Genomic DNA, 25,331 nt, shown 5'->3' with positions numbered 1-25,331 from the left:
ACATGGCAGGACAAAAGATGTTTGACCATTTTTTGACATGCGTGGTTATAAGGCGACAGCCGTACACGGCTCATTGGGCGAAAATTTAGCTGTCCAGCGTTATGGCAGCCAAACATAATGACACCAGAATTTGGGGTCGAACCCTCTACCCTGTGAGAGTCGCAACCACGACGTTTTGTGTTAATTACGGCAAGGTGAATTAAGGCCCCTTTCATTAAGACAGAGTTGAGGCACGTGAACCCACGATTTTTGGTTGCAGTCGAACTCACGCCGTTTTGTACTAACTTGGTTAATTCGGACAGAGTTGTTAATATTGAGGTAATTAGGGCTCTCCTACCCGCGATCTTCGTAGCAACGACCTTTGGTGGGAGTGAAACGATCGCGTCCACATGGAGATATGGGCGAACCGGCCATATATCTCCAACTTGGATTCCAACTGACATCGTGACGGCCGAGAGGTGAACCCATTACTTGTGGTCGTAATTAAGCTGAAGTGAATTATGGCCGAGGTAATTAACATAGAGTTCATTAAGGCACTCGAATCCACAACCTTTAGCGGGAGTCGAAGCCACTTGGAGATATGGGCGAACCAGTGATATCTTCAAGTTGGATTCCAATTGACATCGTGAAGGTCTAGAGTAGAACACACTACCTATGGTGTTTTAAAATGCTTAATTATTAAGGCACAATTAAATAGAATACAGTTAATTAAGCCCCTTGAACCCACTGCCTTTCACGCGACCGTTTGTGATAATTAAGGCGAAGCTAATTCAGGTAGAGGTAATTAAGGCAATGGAACCAAAGGCGTTTGGTCGGCGAAAACAATAGGAAGTAACAACACATTAGAATGAAAATGTGAAGTTATGCAATGAATTTGGCGTGAGCGGACAAGCTTTAGCCTTCATCGACTTTAGTGTATGAAAAGTACCTGTTTTTTTATCAACACGCGGAGCAACCATTGGCGTCAGAGTTTGGTTCAAAAGGCCGTTGATGTGTAGAGCAGCACTAATTGAAAGCGGTATTGAACGAGAACTAGGCATGGTACTACAGTTTCGCATATTGGCACTCTAGTACAGAAAGAAGTAGACCACGTATTCCTTGAGTAATGGCGTGGAGGTGCTGGAGGCTAGCAGATTAGGTTGCCATCAACTGTTTTACAGGTCCAACGACTCCGAAATTGACTCAATAATATTGCAAGACATGATTAACAAATACACGTAGCCTACTGTATGCTGCACAGGTGTACTCAAGTGACAAGTTCCTCTAGGAGTAGCCGTGTCGATGGAGCATTCATGTGAGCAACCGCAACTACAAAGCACCAACATTAATTTTTATTGTTTCTCTTTCTGTAGACTTTGCCAATGCAAACCAAATCCCATTACTCTTAGTTTCGTAGTTATTTTTGAAATATCTTTTAAAGATTTGGGTGACCACTCGCCATCGGTACCCTCGAACAGGTGATTGCTACTGGTTATCCCATGGTTGGTGCTGGTGGCATCAATAGGGGCGCCACAGCATAAGGCCGAATTGCACTCCAAGGTGTATTGAAGCAATACGAGCAGGGCACTTACTGCATAGGTAACCATGTTGAACGTAATAAGGAGAATAGACCTTCGGCTGCAACGTGACTCCCCAAAATATGTTATGTTGTATACTTTACGTCAGAAAGAACTGCGTAGCACAGGAATGCCTTAGAATTTGTTACAGTCCGGCATATTATTTCAAGGTGTTACTAGCAGCAATCCAGTTCGCTAGATGTGCCTGATGTGACGCATCTACCGAAGTGACGATCGTTAATGCTCGGGGGATGCCGGCGTAAATGCGGTTATTATCCGGTGTGATCACGCTACGTAGAAGTATTTCTGTGAAAATTTAGAAATAGCACGAGAGAGGAGGTGCAAAGAAATGTAAAATCATCATATTACTGCGGGTCCAGCCTGTATTAAGGTTTTGGTTCAAAATTGTTCGTCTTAACAAAAAACTGTTGTTATTTCAGCTGTGTAGCCTGTTGGCGCCCAGTTTTAATGTGGCGCTACGATGTCTACTTCCTGATGGCTTTGCCCCGTTATGACCATTCTCCTCATCATATCGGGCTCCTCTTCTATGGCATTCGTATAATGGATTGCAGTTGCTCACAGCTGCAGGCTTCTTTGGTGCTAAGGATGTTCTTGGTGTTGTTGCAGTTCGGTCCAACGTGTGGCGTACCGTCACTGTTACGTCCTTAGTATCTGTGGCTTTACGAATACAATGGCCTGAATGCAGATTCTGATATTAAATATGCGAGTACCAATATTCGTCCTAAAGAAACGCCGGTTAGGAGACTTGAATCATTATTCTAATGTCCGTTTATGTAGGCCGGAGGTTGTTTCTCGCGAAATCACAATTTTCGCTGAGATTTGTGATTGGCAAAATATGGTTTGCACTGAGGGCCACTATGCAAACAGGCATGCCAGAGAGCACGCAGGCGAAGCACGCCTCCAGTTTTTCGATTATTTCGTTTTGCTTTCGGTTCTTGTTTGTGATCACGGTTGAATTACGCCGAAAAACAAAACACAACTTGCTATCTTATTTCCCGTATATACAAATCGTGGGCTATGATCAATAATGGACGTCATTTTGCACTATGGATAAATGTTTTCTTTTTTTGATCAGCTATATATCTCTTATGGAAGATCATCCACTCCGCCATTATGCCAGCGTAAATAACACATCAAGAACAGTACCACTTACGGCATTCCTTTTAATCTTTAATTACGTTTTCAAAAGCTGGCTAGATGGTTTTGGATATTGGGTTTTCATTTTATTGAATCCGACAACGAACGTTTTGGCTAGCACTAGGGGATATTGAAGCTTAATACAACTTCTGATTTAAGAACGAGCAGTTCTCGAAGTACGCCACACAGTTCCCTGAATTGCCTGTACATGGTGCTTAACAACTCGAAACAAATAACCGTTGGTGGTAAGAGAACGCACCGCACTGTTGTTTGTTTAATTGCTGTTCATTGGCGCATTGATGCATGTTGGAAGGCTTTTCTTCCGTTGTGCAGCTGTATGCCGTGGGAGTACAGCTTCATCTACGGAAAACTGATTGCGAGAGGAATATCTACACATCTTGAAGCATGTAATGTCCCGATGGCAGTGCTCACATGATCACGCAACGAGATCTCCGTCTTCTTTGGCTATTTGGGCATTGTAAACTCTGTTGTCACACTTCGTTCTTTTCTGACTGCGCTTTGTGGTTTACCCTTGTGCTCATTACGCCATTTCGGTGCAAAATAATTTGCATGGCTGCAGCTGGAGAGGCGTTGACGGCTTACCAAAACGGTGCGTCGGCAATTCTGGTCTCAAACCACGGAGCGCGACAGCTGGACGGGGACCCTGCGACGGTAAGGGCCTACATGTGCTTTTTTTTTTCGCTCCCTGTTGATTCAACAGAACCTGCGGATGACCGCCATGGGCCGCTATTTTGAATGCGTTCGAAAAGACGACATGTAGAATCGCCTCAAGTGATTGGCCTAGAATGACCCAGGTCACGGTATTGGTGCGACCGGGACAATAGCATGAGGCGAAACTAATGCCGGCTTTTCGAACGGGTACAAGAAAGCGGCCATGGTTCCTTGCTATGCAACAACATATAGTTTGCAGAACAACAGGCCGACAGAAAACACTGTCCAGGGTAGTTCCTAAGCGTGATCTCTTCCTCCATGATGTGTTGCGCAGAGGAATAGTCAAATAACTAATGTTTAGGAATGTTTGTGTCTGGGACGATGACGTTATGTGGACAAGGGGGAAAGTAACACAACTGCTTGAAAATATTTTAGTTGGATTCGATATTTGTCATACTCCTACTAATTTTAATGCGGTGCTGTTGGCCTCTCGGTTGTTGGCATTTTTTCGTGTCCACATCCGCCAGCAGGAATGTGAGCCTATACCGGCGGTCGTGCAGGGCCAGGGGTTTGTAACCCCATGAAGCAGAAGCTCCAAGCACTCAGCAAAGCGAACAGTGCTTACATTCTTTTGAATCGCGCAACAACGTACAGACCACTATACGTTTCAATAAAGGACAATGCAAAGCACGTAGCACTCACCGCATACGTTTCCCGGCAAGAATTCGCTGTTGCGCATGCCGCCGTGGTGATGACATCCTTCAAAGGTGGCGGAGGGGGGGGGGGGGGCGGAGGGAGGGAGTGGTGAGTGGCGTTCCTAACATTTTATATATAAGAGAACCAGCCTAGCAACTGCTTTAATGCTTTTACAGCAAAACTACGTACGGTGGTGTGCTGTCAAAATTACAACTACTCCCATTACTGTATATTACCATTACTATGAAGGAATAAATGACTGAATACCGTCCTTAAACGTTTGTGGTGGTTTTGAACAGCCTCGCTGCACATCCACTTCCGGAGGGCCAGGATTGTGCATCAATTTTTTTCAAAAGGCTACCACCTAAATTCACCGAATCGCTCTGGATGATTTCTGAGGAAGCACTCAGCTTTGCAACAAGGACTAGGCCACTAAACGTAGGCGGCCAAAATTGATGCAATACTTCTGGGACATAGTAGAACAGAAGAGAAAAAACCACACACGGTAGATTTAACATAAGACATAGCTTTTCCAAACAGTCCTCTGGTGGCCGTTGGGTATCTGAGAAACGAAGAATATTTTGTAGAAAAAAAAACTTATTATTCACTCCTAATAAGATTGTCCCCTGTTCTGAATACTTAATAAGCAAAACTATCTCAAAGCTTTCGTGTATTAGTTACCGTGTAAGTAAGCGTGCACCTTCGGATAGGATTGCAGAGCGGTAAAAATGCAGCGAAAGAAAATTACAACCAAATATTACGAAAAACTGCTTCGCAAGTATTCTAGCAATCTTCGTATATGTGTGAAGTTGTTCTCGCCAACACATGCGCTCAAATGTCAATGCACTTTTGATGGCGGTGTTGGTTGAACGCAGTACTTGTATGGCTTCATGGCGTCCCCGTTGCTCCGTGAGCTCGATGTAGTGCCATAGTCTAATAAAACGCAACACATTTGATGGGTGATGTACGAAGCATGTGCACTGCGTGCGACTATTTCCTTTGCAGATTGAGGCGTTGCCGGAGGTGGTTGCAGCTGTGGGTGACCGAATGGAGGTTTACTTAGACGGTGGTGTGCGCTCGGGGGCCGACGCTGTGAAGGCACTGAGCATCGGTGCCCGTGCGGTCTTCGTTGGAAGGCCGGTACTTTGGGGACTCGCTTACAAGGTATACGTTCTGATTTCTTGTTTTCAGCTTTTCGCGCCAGCTGTATGGCCACTTGTACCGCAGTATTGAAACTAGTGCAAAGAAAACAGCTGCGGCACAGCTGTACGCTACCACAGGTGTACCACACTGCATCTGAACTAGCGCTGTTTGAATTTTATTGTTACCATGGAACACCAACTCGCCCAATCCGCTGCCCTTCTGCAGTTCATTTCTTGTACACGGGCTTCTTTTATGTGTCAAAATATTGATCTGTCAAGTCCGGCTGCACTCTCACTCATCATCGCCGTGTGTATCTGCCGAGCCCGCACCGCGTCGTGGCATTGCCGGTATGATACCTGCCCTTCGGATTTACAAGCGCTTTGTGGCTGGCTACGTCCGTCTACAGGACACAACAGAAGAATGTGCAAAATTCCCAAGAGTGAACGGTGGCGCCAGGCGAGGCTGTTCAAAGACTTACTTCGGACCAGATGCCGAGGTCAGCCGGTGTTTCGCGAGTGGTGTGTGACCATTGATCATCTCACGGAATTCCTTTGGAACACGGTCCGAACATCCCTTCCTAAAGGCACAAAAAGTATTCCTGCAGAATGAAAGCTGCTGGTCCTCGGAGACGTCGTTTTGGATACAAAGCACGAAAAGACCTTGCTCCTTGGACCTAAGTTTTGCCTCGACCCTGGTCTGAGAACTGTTTAAAAGTTGGCCTTCGCCCATAATGTGTCATCGAAGGCTCAGCCCGAGGATAGAAGTAGGTGTGTATCAGAGTGTGCTGACGCTGTGGCCAGTAGTAACAGCCCTAAAGTTCGCAGCAATAGATTTCTATTGCTGGTGAATTACTTGTGTGATAGCCGTTTGCGCGTCGTGCAATCCGACAAACAAGGTTACTTTGTTGCACTTTCTGAGAAACAGTTTTCAAACAAGGCGCTTGAGGCAATAGCCAAATATTTTAAAGTGACTAGTTAGGAACCGGTCAAGAATAAGAAGGAAGCCGTTTCATTATTGAGAGGCATGGGGCTTCTAAGTTTGGCAAATAAAGTTAGGAATGCAGAGCGCTATTTGCTTGAAATTTTCTTCTCGGCAAAAACACATAAGCCCAGCGTTCCTTTTCGAGCAATAGTCTCTGAACGCCAAACTTTGCAATTAGTGGTATCATCTTACCTCAATATGCATTTTTCAGCACTTTTCATGGCTGACCCGTTTGTTGTGCCTAACTCGGAGGCAGTTGTAAAGTTTCTCTTGAAGGAGAACCCGGCTTCGTGCTTTGGTTTTAGCATAGATGTTGTCGATTTATTCTATTCTCTTCGCCATAATCAACTTCTGCAATGTGTTCAGAATTGCACCTCAGAGCAAAACGATGAGTGCGCATTACAAAATAATTGTGGCGTTTCGAGTGGGTCTTTCATGGAACTTTTATCCTTTTATTTAGAGAATACCTATGTAATGTGGGAAGATAACGTTTTCAAGCAAAAGTCGGGGGTGTGTATTGGTGCCAATATTGCCCCAATACTTAGTAACATTTTTCTATGTTATGATGACAGGAAAGTAAAGAAATACTTAAATGGAAGGTATATTCGATTTTTTCAATACGTGGATGATTTTCTAATTTTAGTTAGGTCAAAGGATGCTGAATGTGTGCCTGACTTACTCGATGTTTTTTCTATAAGCATGGGTCTGGACTGAGCTTCACACACGAGATCCCACAGAGCAACGTCCTGCAGTTCTTATATCTGAATTTGACCTTTTTGTCTAACCATGTATGGTGGCGATACGCTCCAAGGAGTGAAAAACCTCTTGTAAACTACGCGTCTTGTCACTCTAAGCTTGATAAATTTGGAATTGTAACAGGATGTATTGGTATGGCTGTCAAAAAATCGTGTACTCATCAAATGTCCAGTAGCCTGATGGTCCAAGCACACAGATGCAGAAAAGCCGGTTTTCCAGATTCTGTAATTGTCGCTGGTGCTAATAAGATTATAAAAGCGCTGAAATGTTCGGAGCAGCCCAAAGAAAATGTTGTGGGGAAAAAGTTGTTTTCATGCCTTATGAGCACGCGTTGTCACATCGTTTTAAGAGGGTAGGGGCCAAGGATGGTGTGAGGGTCGTTTTTTCTGCTCCAATGAAGCTGGGTAAATTAGGGGCAGCAGTTCAGAGGAAGCAGGAAGGCTTTACACGGAATGCTGCATGCAAAGTAAATCATGTCAATAAGTAAATCAGTTGCAAGAAGGGCGCTGTCTACCAAATTCCTTTATCTTGTGGTCAAACTTACATAGGCCAGACAGGCCGTTGCATCAATATTAGACTAATGAAGCATGCCAATTCATTGGACAAGAAAGACACTAACCTGGCAAAGCATTGCAGTATTTGTAAATGCGCACTTTTCTTTGACGATACACAATTGTTATTTTTTCACAGTGACAAGGCTACCAGAGAAGTCGCTGAAGCATTCCATATCTTCAGAAAATCTAATAGTTGCGTGAGCAAAACATCTTTAATCTTGTCAGCGAAAGAAATGGCATTGCTGCATAAAGGGTAGATTGCAAGGCAGGTACATCGCGTGCGTATGTTGGCTGTCCGGAGTTTGTATCTGATCTTCGATGTATGACCGGGCGCATGCGTGCCCAGTTTTGTACGTATAAGTTGACTTCTAACTTCAAATAAATCAGTTGTAAGTTCAGCGCCGTGTTTGTCTCCTCCTCTTTCTGGTCCTGTCGTCTTGCGCTGTTTGAATTTTATTGTTACCATGGAACACCAACTCGCCCAATCCGCTGCCCTTCTACGATCTATGTTGCTGTGCCAATCGAAATGAGAAAGCTATACAAAAAAAAGCAGGGTGACTCACTGGGGCAACTGGATGGAGAGCACAGTTCTTGAAAGGTCGGAACATTCCAACGTAAATGTCAGCGAGCGAATCAATCAAGATTATTTTAATGCAAGAACTGAACTTCATTGGAGGGGATGCCACCAGCCTGTTAAATTTTTCAACTACCACTGAAGCAAGCGCTGAGAGCTTTAGTCTTGAATGCTTCCATTCATCGTAAGATATCCCGTCTAGACCTGCACGAAAAATATATTTTCATTGCGCGTGCCTCTGTAAGCAACACTCAAGTTTTTTTCCCGTTACTTGATGAAGTCATGCTACATACTTGAATAGTCAAAACACCCCCCAGGAAAGACTACATCCCCCTAAAATACTACCTTTGCTATCAAAAGATTTTGCAGACTTGCGTGCAGTTTCGTTTGAATCGTCACTGCAAGCCTTTATCATTTATAAAGGTATAAGATATCACATATACATTTGGTTACCTGCATTAAATTACACGTTAAATTTGGCTGGGGTGGCATGATGAGCGCATTACCGGCTGTTTGTCCCCGCCTCCCACCACATAAAACTTTATTGGCTGTTTGTCAGCGATTTTCACCTTGACTGGTGTTGAAGTAAAGTGAAGTGCATTGAATTGAATTAGAAACAGGTTGATGTGTGCGTACGCTGCATATCCATAACGGTACATGTTATAACACACTTTTATTGTAAGAACAAATGCATAGTTGTAAGGAAGATTGACAACAAATGCAAAGAATTGTTTGACAAAGCATGAGAACACCTCACTCCAATTCGTACACCACTCAGTGGGACAACAGAAAAATAACAAAAGAACGAAACAAGTATTGAAAACAGACTTCTGATGCATTAAAAAGTAGGTCGGTTCGAAAGCTCGTTTGAAAGTTTTGTTTGCGACTTTTTTTCTTGGCGAGCAACAAAAAGTTCTTAGGTAACTATTCCACCGCTCGTTTCACGTGCGGTACCCTATTTATCCGACCACACGTGACATTGCGGAATAGGTGCAGCTATCGGCCTGTCTATGTTTCCCTTGATCATCAACATCAGCAGTCGCATAATACTGCAGAAATCGCTTCGATAGTTTCATAACAGAGTTTGTGCAATATTGGGGAATACAACGTTTTCCGTCATTTATTTATCAACCCAAATATGCAACAGTTTCGCATAATTGCCACAGAAAAGAGCTAAAAAATGTTTCGCTGCGAGCACAGTCACAGAGAAAAGTCTTGCAGGCACCCAGAAGGTTGCACGCGGCGTATAAGTTAGAGTAAGAGGTTTATTGAATGATTCTATCGAGGTCACCATATTTTCGTATGGCCAGCATCGTACAAATTTGCAGGTGAGCCACAGGCGCATATTTCGAGCAGCACAGTCCAAGCTGTGACTTTGACAACAAAATGGCATAAGTGACGTGATGTGAAAACGCCCTTATAGATTAGGATGCTTCAGTAGCGCATACGGTGTCAATACACCCTACTTTAACGTTTCACAGCTGTGCTCCCTTCCAGATGCCTTTCGCAATGAGAGCAGGCTTCGTGTCCTAGATGTAGGCATATTGGTAAATTTGCATGTTAATCGGTTCAACGAACTATTAGCTACACATGTAGCAAGCTGCAGTTAAGCGCTTCGCGCGGGATATTGCACTTGGTGCTTACGATAAAGAAAATGATAACACTCAGGTCACATGTTAGCTGATACTCGTAATACCACATCGCATTACGGTTCTTTCTCACAGGAATTGCTAAATATCACGCATACGTGCCTGCGCTCGGAAAATTACAGTTCTTAGAGCACTTCATTTGAAGTGACTAGATGCCAACGGAAACGAAACGTGTAAAGTTATTTCACGGTTATAATAACCAGGTTGTGTAACGAGAAATGTTACAAAGTGAAGTGACCCACAAAGTAAAAAAAATACTCCAGCACCAAATTTTAAACAAAACTTATCAGCACTTTTTTGATTGCGGCCACATACCGACAGAGGAAACTTTAAAAAATACCATCGTTTGTTGGAAAGCATATCCGTGATATTTAAAGGAATGAACAAACAATTAATCTGAAAGTATTGATTCAGGCTATGTGGAAAAGCGGGTGGCGTTATAAGCACAATGCATAGTTTTCTAAATAATAGATCTCATATTGTTGCAACATTTGTTAAAAAGTATAACCGATTATTGGGTTCTGCTTGCCATAATAACGTTATGATTATGAAGAACGCCATAGTGGAAGAAAGGAGAGTATAACTTCAACACCAGGAACAGATGACATGCACCAAATCTAAGTACAGCAGCGCTTCTTTTTCATTAGCTCCTATCAAAATACGGTCACTGGGGCTGGGATCAAACGTGTAGATTTTTAGCAGCGTGAAGCCGTACTCACTGGGCTACCGTTGCGGCTTGAGCAAGAAACGTTCTTACCAATGATGAAAGCTGTGTTAACTCGTTGTTGAAACGCGCCCTCAGTATTTCTGACGAACACGAATACGCTGCACAAAACCCAACCCCAGAATGCATTTTTAGGGCATGAAAAAATCTGTTGCCACAACTAACTCAAAGGCGGCTACATGGTTTCCTCGTAAAACCTTCAAACATCTATTTTTCGAACGAACGCATTTAAGCTCAGATAAACTTCCGACAAATGCCGCTACAGCGTTCTGCTCTTGCAAGGTTAAAGCATCAAAGCCATACCTTAGCAGACACGGAAAAAAATGTACTAATTTTACGGCAAATATGCTGGTAATGTGTGACCGAAAGCTTTTCTGTAAATAAAGAGCGGACATTTCCGTAGAACGGACAGCCGTAAAAGAGAGGCCGTAATACAAAATACGGCTGCTTTCGTATCCAGAAAGCGGAAGCCTCTGTATGCTGAATCTGCACTTAAACCGTTCAGGTGCTTCTCGTATTTAGAAAACAGAACACACTATATTCTCAATATGTACTATAATCATTAGAGTACAAGTGCTTCCCGTATTCATAAAACGAAAGACTCTGTATGCTGAATCTTTGCCATATCCGTTAAAGTGCAGGTACTTCCCGTATTTATGCTTACAGAGCATATTCATTGTTTGGACAATGTACTATCGGGGACAACATTGCCCACGACACGCGAGCGCTGACCTAATTTTATTGGTGCGCTATCTACTGAAATCAGCTGCGCTAACATATGCGATCGGAATGAGCATACATTACCCACTGTTTCCAGCGGTGTTGAATGCACAGATGCAATTCGATGAAGGATCGCACTTCCAGGGTACTTTTGTCCACGACAGTACATATCCAATAATGCAAATGTCATGAAGGCAGCTCACTGCCGAAGCAGCAGGTCATCATTCAGAAAATTGTATTGCCAACATATTGACATAGCTGAAAATATAAAACACTTTGGACATTGTGATATGAATCCGTTACATAGCATATATACAGAGAGGTGCAACATTTGAGTCCTGAAGTTTTGTAGATCATACATGCAACTTTATTTTCTTCAATCGCTCGTCTTGCACTCTTTCCTGGTAAAAGTTGTTCTTAACCACAAACGCCTTGCAAGAATAAACTTGCTGCTGTTAAGAGAAACAAATAGCATTCGTCAATTTCATCCTAAAGAAATAGGCACACAAGGATAATCATAGAACACAACAAACAGTTGCTTATGTGTTCGAAACACATGTACGTAGAAAAACATTGTTGGAACAAGGTATGTTGCTGTAGCTAACATTTCACCACAGGTTCTTGTCATGAGGGTAGCAACTGTTTTTTTTTTGTCAGCGTCTTTTTGTGCATAGCTCACTGGCCCCTACCTTCATTGGGAGAGGAGAAGCCGGTGCATATAATAAGTCAAGAGGAGCCTTAATGTGAAAATAAAGGCAGCAAGGGCGTGCTTAGCGATGGTGATCGTGATGGAGCGGGTAGGGGTACGGCTGTCAGTTCTTACAAAGAGTAGGGGTGGCCAAAACAGAAAATGATTTACCTATGTAAGCAATCATTAATCCAGTAGACCTAGTCTTCCAGGAAGTCTAAGCTGGATTAAGATGAACTGTTTGCATATTTCGAAACTACAACGGAGAATTACGAAAATAAATTTTGTATGAAAATGCATCTGGTCAAGATAAGTGGAAATGGTAAATGTAGGCACATTACGAATACACATTTTGTTTGAAGCTGATCAAGAAAAATTATAATAACCGAAAAGTTAAAATCGAGGACATCGTAATCACACTGGGTATGACCGCAAAACACCAAAGAACAGCCTGTGACTACGATGGAATGGTCAATACGATAACCAGGTGCAAGATTGCGAAACGTTGAGCACTGCTTAAATTCATGCCGCTGTTGATGGCTTCAAGTTTCTGTCTTCCTGTGGAATATTTGTCTGACTTGAACAAGTAAATCCGTAAGTTTTTAGACAAGTCTAAGTACAAATCCTGTTCAAAGCTTCAGCATCATCATAAGGTAAGAAAATGTTATCGGCAGTTTTCCTGGGTGGCCATTCATTCAACAGTAATATCCACAGGTGTAAGCTCAAGATTTGATGGCCTAAATGGACTTCAGCTCCTGGCAAACCACTAGCTGGTCTTTTCTTCAACGCAGATCACTACACATTATATATATTAGCAGCAGCGCTAGCAAACTACATTATACTCATTGCCACAACCAAAGTGAAGTTTACTAACAATTAGTGAAAGAAATAAACTGCATTCCACAATACTGATACAAGTCATGCGGTAAAGTTGCTAAAATTACCGTACTACCCAGCCCATCATAAGCATATTAATTATACACCACACTGACTCTCATCACGTCGATCATGCTATTATAACATTAGGCATCAAGTGAGGAGAATTAGGGGATCATAGGGCATAATTCTTTGTGTTAGAAAATCAAATGAGCTTTACATTAGTGGTACATTCAAGGTAAGAGAGGAGCAGGCGGTTTGTGAGATGGTGACCGATGCATACGAAAGCTGATGACATTCTGTGCAGCAGAATGTTGACGATAGCGACGTTATGCGCATAAATGCACTCTTTCATGCAAAATGACATCCTACAGTCAAACCTTGTGCAGACGTCCAAAAATAAGAAAGGGGCTGACAGATGGAATAGCACACTGTGGTATAAAGTTTGTAAACAGGGATGAAGTGCCTCAGACAGGCTGGCCAACGTTTCGATAGGAGGACCTATCTTCGTCAAAGGCGGCCTCGTCATCCCCGGCGTGTTAGTTTTAAAGGGTTAGTGCAGTGACGTCACGTGCGGGTGTTGTCGCTTGTGGCTGGTTTTAAAGAGAGAGATTACAAGAGGAAACAAGCGCTGTCGTCCGACGTCTGTGAGCTTCATTCTCAAGACGAGGGGAGAAGAGCGTGACAGAGGGCACGTGGGGAGAAAAGAAAAGAAATAGAAGCAGAAAAAAAGGGAAAAAAAAGAAGAAAGAAAAAAGAAGAAAAAAAGGGGGGTGGGGAAAACCAGGGCGGCACCAAGACAGACAAAAAAGGGGGGAGTGAAAGAAAAAGAAAGAGAAAAGTGAAATCTTTAAGAAATACGGGGGCTTGGGAGCGTGTTGGGGATGCGAAAGGTTAGGAGGTATTCAGGGGGAGTCGTTGGCGGCATGTTTTTGAGGCATTAAAACTGCCGGTCAAGTGGTCAGCGCGCGAGTGACACAAAAGACAAAAAAAAAAGAGAAAGGAGAAAACCCAGACACACACACACAAAAAAAAAAACATGAGTTGAAAGTGACTTGAGTAGCATAGTAGTAATACGTCGAGTAATCTTGAAATAGTTAAGGTGGCGACAAGGAGTCTGCGGTGCAATGTATGGGGTGACTGAAAGGCAGCGGCATGGTCTTTCAAGGGGCACTGCCCCACGCGCTTAACGTAGGTGTCGTTACGGCGGCATCCAGAGATGGCGATACTCTGGGTTGAGGCGCCGAAAAAGGCATATTGACCTCGGAATGTGTTGTCGAGGGGATTTCAAGAAAAAAAAAAAGAAGATTAAAAAAAGGGGGGGAGGGAAGGGAGAGGGGGAGGGGGGCCGAAACCGGTATAACAAACAGGAGGGTGACGCGCGCAGAAGGGGGCAAGTGTACATGGAAGAAGGGGATCGTACAGTTGGTATAGACGTAAAAACCTGAAAGAGTACATTAAATTGAGTAGTAGGCAAGAAAAAATTTTTTTCGAAATGGAAGAGTAGGTGAGGTTAATAATTAAAGTTGGCTGGTGGCCTAATGTGTTTTGTGTATTGGTTGATGATATGAGAGTTTCAGATTTAAGTTACAGCTTTTAAACATTCTAAGTTGCCGCGTGCCAAATTAATTCCTGTCGGGTGTAGGCAATTAAACTTGTGTATGAGGTATGATTCCGCATACTTCCTTTCGCGAGGGGAACGGAAATTTGTTTGTAGTATATAGAGCCTTGCTTTGTCAAACATATGTTCATGTTCATTAAAGTGGCTGGCTACTGCTTTGGGTAAATTGTGTTGTGCAGACGTGCCGCTCAAAGTTTGAAAAATACCACAGTGGAAGGCAAATAGTGCTAAGTTTGTTGAAAATAACTAAAAATTATTCAGTTATTCATCATGTTTACTCTTTGTTAAAGATTCAACGACTGTTCTCTACGGGCGCTGTAAACAGGCGCCCTGCGTTTACAGTAATAGCCGCAATGATCTGTAGTGCAAACAAGTAGAAAAGCATATGAAGTGCACGCCCTACAAATTTCACTCCAGTTCACATTCCAATCTGGTAGAGGAGGAGCAGGAAAAAGCTTTATTTTCTGGTGGAGGATGCATACTCCAGAGTAGAAGAAGCTAGTGTATCCTAACCATTGCTGTTGTGTATGCCTGTGCACTAGCAGTTACATATAATATGGCAGTTGCAAATGTATTTCCACAAGGTGTAATTACTGCAAGCTGCTACAAGTTTACCGGTACACAGCTGTAATACATTTAGGGCAAATTAAAACTCGCTAATGAATTTATCTCATATGACACAATTGGAATGCAATATTCTGCAAATAAGTGAAGCGCTATGTCCTGTCCGAGACAATGAAATATCTTTGAAGGACCTGAATCGCCACATGCAAGAGTGCATGCGTTGTGTGGAAACTAGTGAACCTCTATAGCCTGAAGCTGTGGAGAGTGCATTTGCTATGAGTTGTGATGGCTTTGTAATTTAAACTGTGGAACAACTGCTTGTAGCCTTCGCTTCTGCGGTCAACTGTTATGGCCTCCGCATCTTTCTTGAGGGCCATGACAATGTCTAAGAAACCTTGTCTCCACAGGCTGCATAGAAAAGGATAATTTTCTGAGCTATGTGTTTTTCTTAAAACAACCCGTTTAAGTTGTATTGGTAGCTTTGCAGCATAATATTTCCGCGTGAGCAATGAGCAGCAGAACGCTGTAGCGGGAGGTTTTAATATTACTCTACAATTTTCTCTTGGCACTTCTTATCTGTTTATTATATTTCAGACGTTTATTACATATTTATGTCTAATTATTTAATTAGGCAGAATCCACAAAATAATATGTGCATCTCAAAGCGTCAGCAAACATTACCTTGGCTCTGTCCAGCTACATGGCATTCACGTATTTCTAAATCTTGGTGCATGATAGTTGCGACACCCTGTAGATCAAAAAACAATACTACAATTTTTCATAATGCGTATTATTGGTGGCTATGGCTGCTTCAAGTGATCCTTTCAGTAAGGTGCGAGCACTTTTGAAGTTAAATTGTTTTGCAGCAAGAAAATGGAATCTAGAAAATCAACCAAGAAGGTCAAGGTGTGTTCACTATTTAGATCTTTAACTAAGAAGCTATAGAAAAAGAAAATGGGACACACAACATAATGAGAAATCTCAAATTTGAATATCTCTACTGAACAAGAAACCAGTTTGTGAAGATGCAGCAGAAAGCCACCAGATTATGTGTACACCTTTCTATCTACTCCAAGTGAAGAAGTTGTTACCGCAATCCTTGGTCACCATACGAACGTAACAATCAACAACATTAAGCAGAATATTAACACCACTAACTAAATTGGGCTTTGAAGACTCTCAATCTGAAAGCTTCAACAACTTGTTCTGGCTTTTAATGTGTTGAGCTTATTCTGTATTCTCAAAAGCCGGCTCTCAGAAAGCAAGCTCGCAGCCAGAATTTCTATAAAGGCAACCTCAGCTTGAGTCTCAAGATAGGGTTGACCTGCAGATAAAGTGCATAATATGGGCTCACTCATGCAGCCATTAAATTAAGTGATGCAGACACGATATATTGAAGCTCGTTTCGTAAAGTGTTGCATGCTTTGAATGCTTCTTCTCCAGTTGTGAAAGCTGTCCCCACTACACAAATGAGCGATGAGAAAAAAAAAAAGAACTTCAGCATGCAAACAATACGTTGGCCATTCGCAAGCAAGCAGCAGATTTTTTGGCTCGCAGCTTGCCTTGTGCAGATCTACCATGCAACACTACTTGCTTTGCCCATTACCAGTCACTTTAATATGCAGTGTGTTCAGAGCCCTGGCGATAAGTTTTTTCTGTTTTGGAAACAGCTGACGATGTGTTCAGTTGGCGTCGAGAAAAGGGGACACAAAACACTGTGCACCACTGTTCTCTATGTTTTGCTGGATGCCGTTTGCCGCGCCACACGCAGGTGAAGCCAATGTAAATATGGTGCCGAGCAGCGGCTTGTCCTGGAAGCAGGGCATATGGTTCTCTAACTAGTGCGCTTGGTCAAATAATATTTTTGCCCTAAACATTTTTCTTCGTGGTTTTTAACATTCTAGGAGATGTCACCATATGTGCGATAAGCACTTTTATGACAATCTGATTCCGTATACGATAGTGTTTTCTTACATATAGTGTTTTCTCATTTAACAGCGTTTCCATGGCCCGCTACATGTGTAGCGACCCTGGGGGCGTGGTAATGAAAGAATTCTGGACATCTTTCGAAACGCTACTCTGGCCTGCTTGGGTAGTTTACGGCAAAACAGGCAGGTATTTTAGGGGAAGAAATGCCACACACCAGTGCAGACGAAGTCCTGCTGCAAAGTCGTGAAGTGCCAATTTCAGGGACTAGGTTGGCTTCAGGCTAAGGTGCTCGATGTGCTATGCACCCTTTGTAGTACGGATCAGTGGTGTGGACGCTACTATGCTGGCTTTCTTTTCTGGTTGGAACCTTGGTAACTTCTCACACCTGACTTTTTTGAAACGGCAACACCTGCAGAGAAGAACACATCACTCTGCGTCGATTCTATGGCTTTATTTTTCTATCATCAAATCATTATCATTCTATATCCAATCATTAAAAAAAGCAGTTTGCACATTGTTCTTCCGTTGCTAGACGTGTGAAACATGTTACTAGCCCTCTGACACAATGCAACACTAGAAGCATACACTGTAAAGCTACACTACAATTTAAATTTTTGTTGCATTGTATGACCACACAGTATGGTTACTGCATGCTCTAGCCCTGTGTCAAGTAAAAGTCAACTGTGAAGTGTTTATGGCGTATTTCTACTTACTCTGACTCATCAAACTGCACAATGTTCGAAGTTTACACATTTTTGGCTTTTGATTGCCTATGTGATTCGTGTCCTACTTGCACATGAAGTAATCACACTGCAGTAAGAAAAATGAGTTTAAAAAAGAAATGCCGTGATAATCTGCCACATCCGCTGAGGGCATAAGCGATGACCAATAGCACACATGGGTGAAGTAACATAAATATTCACTTTTCGCTCAGCTTCATGGCTCAGCCAGTAATGAAGAGGTACGCTGTGCACCTCTGCATGACCAATGCAATCTGTCTACTTGAGACTGCACTGAGGCTGTTGCTTGGTACGGTTCGGCAGTTCAGCTTTGTTTTCTTTTATACAGAATTGTTTACGTACTAGTATCTTACTCTGCGATAAAATGGAGTTTGGAGCACTGGTCATTTGAACATAAATAATGCGACTGCAAATATAAAACAAGGGTAGGACTATGAGTCTTTCAGGAACAGAACACATATACAACGATTATTACGTGATTTGATGCCACAATGAAACAGAAAGCAACGTATAGAAGTGGACAGCGCTTCTATGCCAACAAGGTTATTGGACAGGCAGTACTTCAGAAGGGCCTGCGACACAGCCAAACAAGGCAAAGCCGTGCTTGATCAATTGTTTGGACACGGCTACGCATGCATTAGCGATTCCAGTATTGCTGACCAGTGGTTTAGCACGCTGCAGTTGGAAGTGCCAGAAAATATACAGGGAGAAAATTGCATTATATTCTTGTCGCAAACAATATAATGTTCCGCGCATCCTGAGGCCAGAAACTATTGAAAAAAAAATCTTGTATTATATTCATGCAAATTGGTAAACTGCATAACATGTTTCACATGATAAATTTTCATGATCCATCAGTGTGCGGGGTTTTATAGACAGAGTCAAATACATTTAGCACAAATAAGACACTATGATGAAACCCAATAAAGTGATCTCTAACAACATAAAAGGCATTGCCTCTATGGTGCAATGAAGGTTCACATTATTCAATGAGAGCCCTGTAAGTTCCAGTGTGCAGGGGCACCACTTCGTTAAACAATAGCGATGGAATTTCTATGTATTCAAGTATTAAGCATGCATTCCTGCCATTGTCGAAAAGAAATAAATTTTCCCATCTATGTCTGCCTCAAACAAGAGTAGAAATAAAGCACAAATATTATGTGGTCACTCTAACAGGAACACCTCCTTTGAACTTCGCAGCAAAAAGGCCTCTGCTTATGCTAGCCTCCTACAATGCTGAAGTATCACTTAACTCGAAAGCTATTCAGGACTGCAGCATTGTAGAAGACATATGCAAATCTCCCATTTCATGTGTAACAGCCTAATTGATATTCTTGCGCAACTTACGAAGCGCAAATTAAAATCACTTCTCCTTGTTTAACATTTTTGCCTGTTGGACCACAATCGTATGGCCTCAATATATTAACATGTTAACTCAGATAACCTAATTTCGCGTATGTATTAGCACCTTCGCATACTGCTGGAGCTGCACTCTGTCTTATATGTGGTAATAATAAAGGGGTGCGTGTCCGCCAGCACTCCAATGTCACTAACACTAATCACCGGCACAGCTAAGTAGATGGTCATGATTCAGGTAGCAAAATGCTGAGAGAAAATTATCTGCTCACTTTGAGAGCAACAATACAAAGATAACTAAAGAGAGATCGACCCATTGCAGGCAGCAGACCTTTTCTCACCTCTAGCAGGGCAACCGCAAATCGTCTCTCAATAAGAGAAAATGATTAATTAGTGATGATAATTTACCTTGATCATGCTGAGTATCGATAAATCTCATTTCTATGCATATCTACTCTCCAATATAGTAATAGAATTGAAATATTTGTAAAATGCAGTCTATGATAAATGCATTTGATGACAATTTTTTTTTGTAACTGTTACAACATTTACAGCTTGTTTACTGGCACGAATGCCTTGACTGCCCAGACATGATTCGAAGCAAAACGTCTTGCACCGTAAGCAATTGCACCAAGGAAACACACAGCAGAGCAGCCAGAGCGAAGAATTTTTTTTTTGATCGCTATATTAAAAACGTGCAAGCAAGCAAAGGAAGTAACGATCACCATGTAGTGAGCCGCTTCTATGATCTCGAACGTTTAGTTTCGTATTCTAACAGAAGTTCTTGCCGTGTCGGATACACTATGCTCTCAAGCTGGTAGAAGCGGTAATATAAGTGAGGAACATAATGGTGTTTTGTTCTGCGGTTTTGACGCAAGTGAGCAAGAGGTTAGAAGTGTCACACGGGAAATTATGATCGCGATCTCGCCGATCGCGCTACCATTGAAATCGATCTCAATAGATAGGTGGTACTTTTCCCCATTCATGCGTCATTTTTGCCCTAAGGTGTTGCTTAGCGTTCTTTTGAAACAATATTTCTGTTCGCGACGCCGGCCTGCCACACATCATTTCAACACCTATGTTATCAAATAAAATAAAATTTAAATGGGTTTATCTCATGAGCAAGTTACGAGCGCGCGTCGACTGTTGAACATCCGTTGAGAGCTGGCTATTGCGTGTCCAAGCGCATAGGTAAACTCGAGCGCAGAAATACTTCTTCGATGCCGAAGCGTGCCGAGTTTTCTAGATGAAGTGAAACACATTCAGCGGAAACATCCCCACGCTATAACGGCAGATCACGGGGACACAACCGTACACCACACAGCGACAAATTCGGAACTTTGCCAATTCGAACATGCCGAGACTCAAGCAGGGTAACCATCCATCGCGTCGGTTCTTCGCTCCCGATGCGTCGATTTCTCTTCCTTGAGGCATTTCTCTACTCTTGAGTATGATATTCACGGTAAACTAACAATTTTTGCAACATAAAACGATAAAACCCGGCTGATTACACATGTGCTGCTTTGTCTACCACTCCTTAGATCGGAAAGGCAGCGCGCGCTGCCCCCTGGTTCGGCACTCTGTAACCACGGCGAACAAAGCAGAATCGGTATTGTTTTTGCATTTTTGCTCTAGGTGTTGGAACAGCGAAATAATTGCTTCAGAAATAATTGAATTCTGGGAGAGAACGCTCTCTCTCCCACATTTTATACAAAGCGATAAAGAATGCAGGAAGAAAGGCAGGGAAGTCAACTGGCGGTTTGCTACTGGGGATAGCGAACCCCAGTCTTGCAATGCAGTTCAAAGCAGGGCACTGCAATTCATCCATAAGCTCTAATATAGTGCTAATTTGGGCTGGTTTGTGCGTGCAATAAACGGGTAAATAATGAGTTGTCATAACATTTACCCATGGATGAACACATGGAACAAATTGTGTTGTATGCTGGGTCAAAAAGAAATAAAGCTTGAATCACTTAGCCAACTCGTTAATGGGCGTTCTTTCTTTGCTTTTTCTTTTTTTTCTTTCTTACAGTACACACAGTACTAGCATGGTACTAGGTACTTCATCTTCAGTCAGCTTCCCGTAGTTTGCACACATGTCGGTGCATGTTCGCGATCTTTATCTTGCCGTATAAGTACGTGCAGGCTCACCGGTCTTGTTTCAAGATAAAGCGCCAAATGGTGGCGATTACGTCCTACCGTAAGAATTGACAACGCATGGAGAGCGAAGGTAATGCGTAGTTGTTGTGTGTCAATGAATGGGCAGTTATTGACAGAGACGAGATATTTTGGATTTATTATTTAAATGGTTTAAACCAACTATATGGTAGTACAGCTAATGCCTTTCACTCTTGCTATAATTGTATCCCATGGTCGAAAATTTGATCCAGCCGTTGTACTTGGACGCACAGGCCGCCAGTTTCCTTCGAGACCATTTGTTACTAATTGTAAACGCAGTTAGGCTCATTGTATCACGCCTTGCGTTTCGGTGCTGACTTATAGTGCGCACAATTTTTGGCGTCCAGCACCAGTGTCATTCCCTGTGCACCAGCATCTGAGTGCCGCAAGCTTGTTTGAATTCGCACGTATGCCCACTGCTCTTCCTTCACCCAAACATATATGCTGAATTATTCGCTACAAAGTGCCTAAGTTGAGAACATTGCAAACACACGCATATATTTGCTCATATGACCAGAGTTCCAAAGCCTGTAATCGCCGCAAACTGCGAGGATGCGTATATAAATTTATACGATCTGTCATTGCAGCTTTTGGTGGTAGGCTAGGTCTCGCATTTTTTACGTATCTTCATAAGGCATACAGTTTGCGTGTTCAATAAAATATTGTTAGCTGAAACTTCGTGAGTACAAGCGCTCATTCAGACAGCGTATAGTTTTTCTCTCAACAATGCGAATGTTCGAAAACAAAAATACGGAATTTTGTCTTTTGTGCAAGACAGTGTAGCCGATGTATTAGTACAGTGAAATGGCCGTAAAAATTAAAACAGGGAACATTTCCGTATAATAACGGAAGGTTTTGCCGTACGTTTGAAATACAACATACTTTCTGTATTTTTACCTGCAATTATTGGCTATAATGACGGAAATCCTCCCTGTAGAGACGAAATTTTTTTACAGTGTACTCATTCAAAACAAGCTTTACTCATTCTAAACAATTCCAGCATTTACCTCTTTCACCGTGTCACAAGTATGAATTTTTTTAAATTGCAGGGCAAAGAAGGTGTCGACAAGGTTCTGGATATTCTTAGAAGTGAATTCAATCGCACTATTCAACTGCTAGGTGAGTGGTCTTAGTGTGAAATACGTGAAGCAATCGCTGCTATTTTTCCCTCGGCAGCAGTGGTTTCATTGTTGCACAAAAACTGTATGCTTGGAGGTTTCATTTGATTTACCAGTAAGGTGCACATTTTATCCGATTGAGCACATAATGGTACGCTATACTGTGCGCCGTGGCAACGCACAAAAATACTCTGCACAGTTCTCATTGATTTTATTTACCAGAGAAGGCTACAAGGGAGACCATTTGTCTGGTCAACTTGGGTGCGGCTACGGCACAGATTTTTTTCATATGAGTTCTCCTTCATAATGCAAAACTCCTGTTGACAACTCCGGGATTCGGTTATTGTCAGTAATTCGCTTTTAGAAAGTACTAAAATGGTGAATATGAAGATGTATAGGAAAGCTGACACTTATGTACAGTGCGGCGCACCGCTCAGTGGAACAGTTGAATGTACTGCTTCAGTAAGATTTCTGCCATATAAAGTGTGCAGGTTCCTGTATTGGCAGCGACGAAGTCTGATTGAATGAGCTTGCATCTTGCTGTGCACCTGCGCAGTGCATGGACGTATTTTATAACGAAACATGCAGCTGGAGTACCAAGAAAGATAGAAACGCATGCTGGCGCATTCAATGAATTGTACATGCCCCTGTGCACGCTAAGTAATTTTTACATTTTGGGAACAAAATACCTCTCTGCGAGTGTTGCGCATTTATCACAACACAAGTAAACACATTTGTATTGGCGCTCCGAACTCTATTAAGAGATTTTTATACTTCTAATATGTCTGGAAAGTTTTCTTACAACTGAGAAGGCCTACTAGTTTATATTTTCAAAAGGTTTAAACAGCTCAACGTTAGTGCTCAAAGGCAATATACGCTCACTCTTTCGTGTACTTTACGGGGACCTATTAGAATATTGACAGATTTTCAGAGCTATGTAACCGGCTAGGGCCATCATATATTAATAAAATTTTCGCAAAACAGATAAATGAAACGACTTGAGCAACCCATAAAAAGAGCCAACAGGTATTAGAAGACCTTTTTTTCTACCAGTTAAGCCGTTCCTGTTGTGATAGAAGAGTTTGAAAATGTGTTTCCCTGCTTGCAGGTATTGCAAAATAGTGACGAGACACAAAAAAATGTCACAATTACGTGTGGAGCAAGCTTTTTCAAGTATATTTCTGAAGGAAACAGCATCAATCACACCATTTACATGCTGTTATATCAATGATGCTCATGAGATCCACAGCAGCAGAATCCAAGGCTTTGTTATTTGAACATATTTATACGAAGAGCCTGCAAGTGAGATCTAGCTCAGGATTTGGCGGCCTCATGTAAAGGGAAGTTCATGAGCTTGAACTCGCTGTATGATAAAGGGAAATCTTAAAAGACAAGTTAAGAACAAAGTTCCTAAATAGGAAGGCAAAAGAATGGGAATTCGCTTGAACATACGAACACTTATATCTGAGAAAATGGTACGAGTAGCATAGGCGGGTAGCAGGTGCGCACAAGTTACTAGATACTACAAACTGGGAAAGTCACCCTCGAGAAAAAATGCACAATCTTATGTGCCAAAAAAAAAAAACAATCCGATTATGACGCAGGCCGTAGTAGGAAACGTCGTGTTTATGTTGACATCCTGGAGATGCTTAACCCACATGCAATAGAAAATATTGTATTGTTTGCATTGCATATTGTATTGTTCATCGGAACGTAGCTACTACGGCCGGCATCAAGCCTGCTACCTCGAGTTCCGCACCGCTACACTAGGGTCGATGAGCTCCCAGGGAGGGTCGGAACACCGTTTGCGACGAAACGTTAAGAAAAAATATGCTTAAACTGGTGGCAGAGCTTAGTGCTAAAGCGTTCACGGCGGCTTCGAGCAAACGGCAAGGTATGCAGTTGACAGTACAAGCGCGGAATGTGCCACCAATCGGTCACCTCGTTGGGCCCAAAACGACCACTTAAACGAGGGAAGCCTTTGGCGGCAGCAACTTCGTTGCTGGAGCCGGGCGGCTCTTCCGGACAGGCTCTGATGTATTCATCGATAACTGCTACCTGCCAAAGGGACTTTGATTACTGTGAAATGAGCAATGTAGACATTACGATACAGTCCTACTCTTCTTTGGAGCTTAGAAGTAACGCCATCAATCTGATATACATGCTTCAAGCTCCTCACGCGAGAAACAAAGCAGACATGCGTATTTATGGACTAACTAGGAATAGGTTTCCGAAATGGTGCAATATCTAATGTTTACAAATATTAGGAAACAAGTTCAAGCACGCAAGGAAATCCGCATCTATATAAAGTAATAAAAGAAAAAATAGCGGCTCAAAACGTGTCCCTTTTTGGCGTTAGGCAAACTTCTTCATTTGACGCGTGCAATTAGTTTACCATATTTCTGTTTTCTTGCAATGAAAACTGGCGTCTTCATTACAGGTGTTCCTGATGCCAAGAACTTATGCACTGACTTCGTCGTTCGCGAGCAGTACTACGCCCAGGCACTCCCCAGAAACTGTGCACCGAAACATCCATGGGGCGACTGGGTTGAGTACAAGGTTGCCGTGTAGCGTTTGGTCTGAATCATAGAGCGTGCCATAATGCATACATACAACTTCTCTTCAAACATTTTCAACAGTTTTCACTACCTGCGAAACAATAAAAGTCATTTACGTTGGTATTGTCGTTGCGCAATAATGGCCTGAGCTCGCAGAGCGATTTCATTGGATACTGTTAGTATTCTGCGGCGCTGGTGGGTACGTTGCCTTAAGCGTAACATTAACAGATGTTTTTCTGGAATGATCTATACATTGTATTCACTGTTCATTGCTGATATATTGCAATGTTCACATAAAAATGTAAGCAAAAAGTCACAGGCCTACACCGCAGACGCAGCACACACAGCGTAAGCTGGAGCAGCGGCTACACAGGAGCTCCATTTTCGGCACCACGTACTACATGTCTTCGCGGCGAAGTATCTTCGCATGGTTGCAACGACGCGAAGGTACTGGTTGCGCCGCGCGTCTAGCTCTACGAATCGTTGTCAGTAGCTTTTCGAACTTCGCGTGGAGGTGCGA

At 42.6% G+C, this 25,331-nt stretch overlaps 1 protein-coding gene across 1 annotated transcript in view; it reads left to right on the top strand.

The window, feature by feature from the left end:
* Window positions 1-24,934, top strand: part of LOC126538746 (L-lactate oxidase-like) — a 46,315-nt gene extending 21,381 nt beyond the window's left edge. The window contains exons 6-9 of the mRNA XM_050185482.3: window positions 3,295-3,386; window positions 5,088-5,246; window positions 22,185-22,254; window positions 24,694-24,934. Of these exons, the coding sequence (XP_050041439.3) occupies window positions 3,295-3,386; window positions 5,088-5,246; window positions 22,185-22,254; window positions 24,694-24,824 (452 nt within the window). The 3' untranslated portion in view covers window positions 24,825-24,934. The remainder of the gene's footprint in view (window positions 1-3,294; window positions 3,387-5,087; window positions 5,247-22,184; window positions 22,255-24,693) is intronic.
* Window positions 24,935-25,331: the final 397 nt, after the last annotated feature.

Source organism: Dermacentor andersoni, chromosome 8, assembly GCF_023375885.2.
Source record: "Dermacentor andersoni chromosome 8, qqDerAnde1_hic_scaffold, whole genome shotgun sequence".
NCBI classification, from domain to species: domain Eukaryota; kingdom Metazoa; phylum Arthropoda; class Arachnida; order Ixodida; family Ixodidae; genus Dermacentor; species Dermacentor andersoni.
This window is presented reverse-complemented; position numbering and strand designations above follow the sequence as displayed.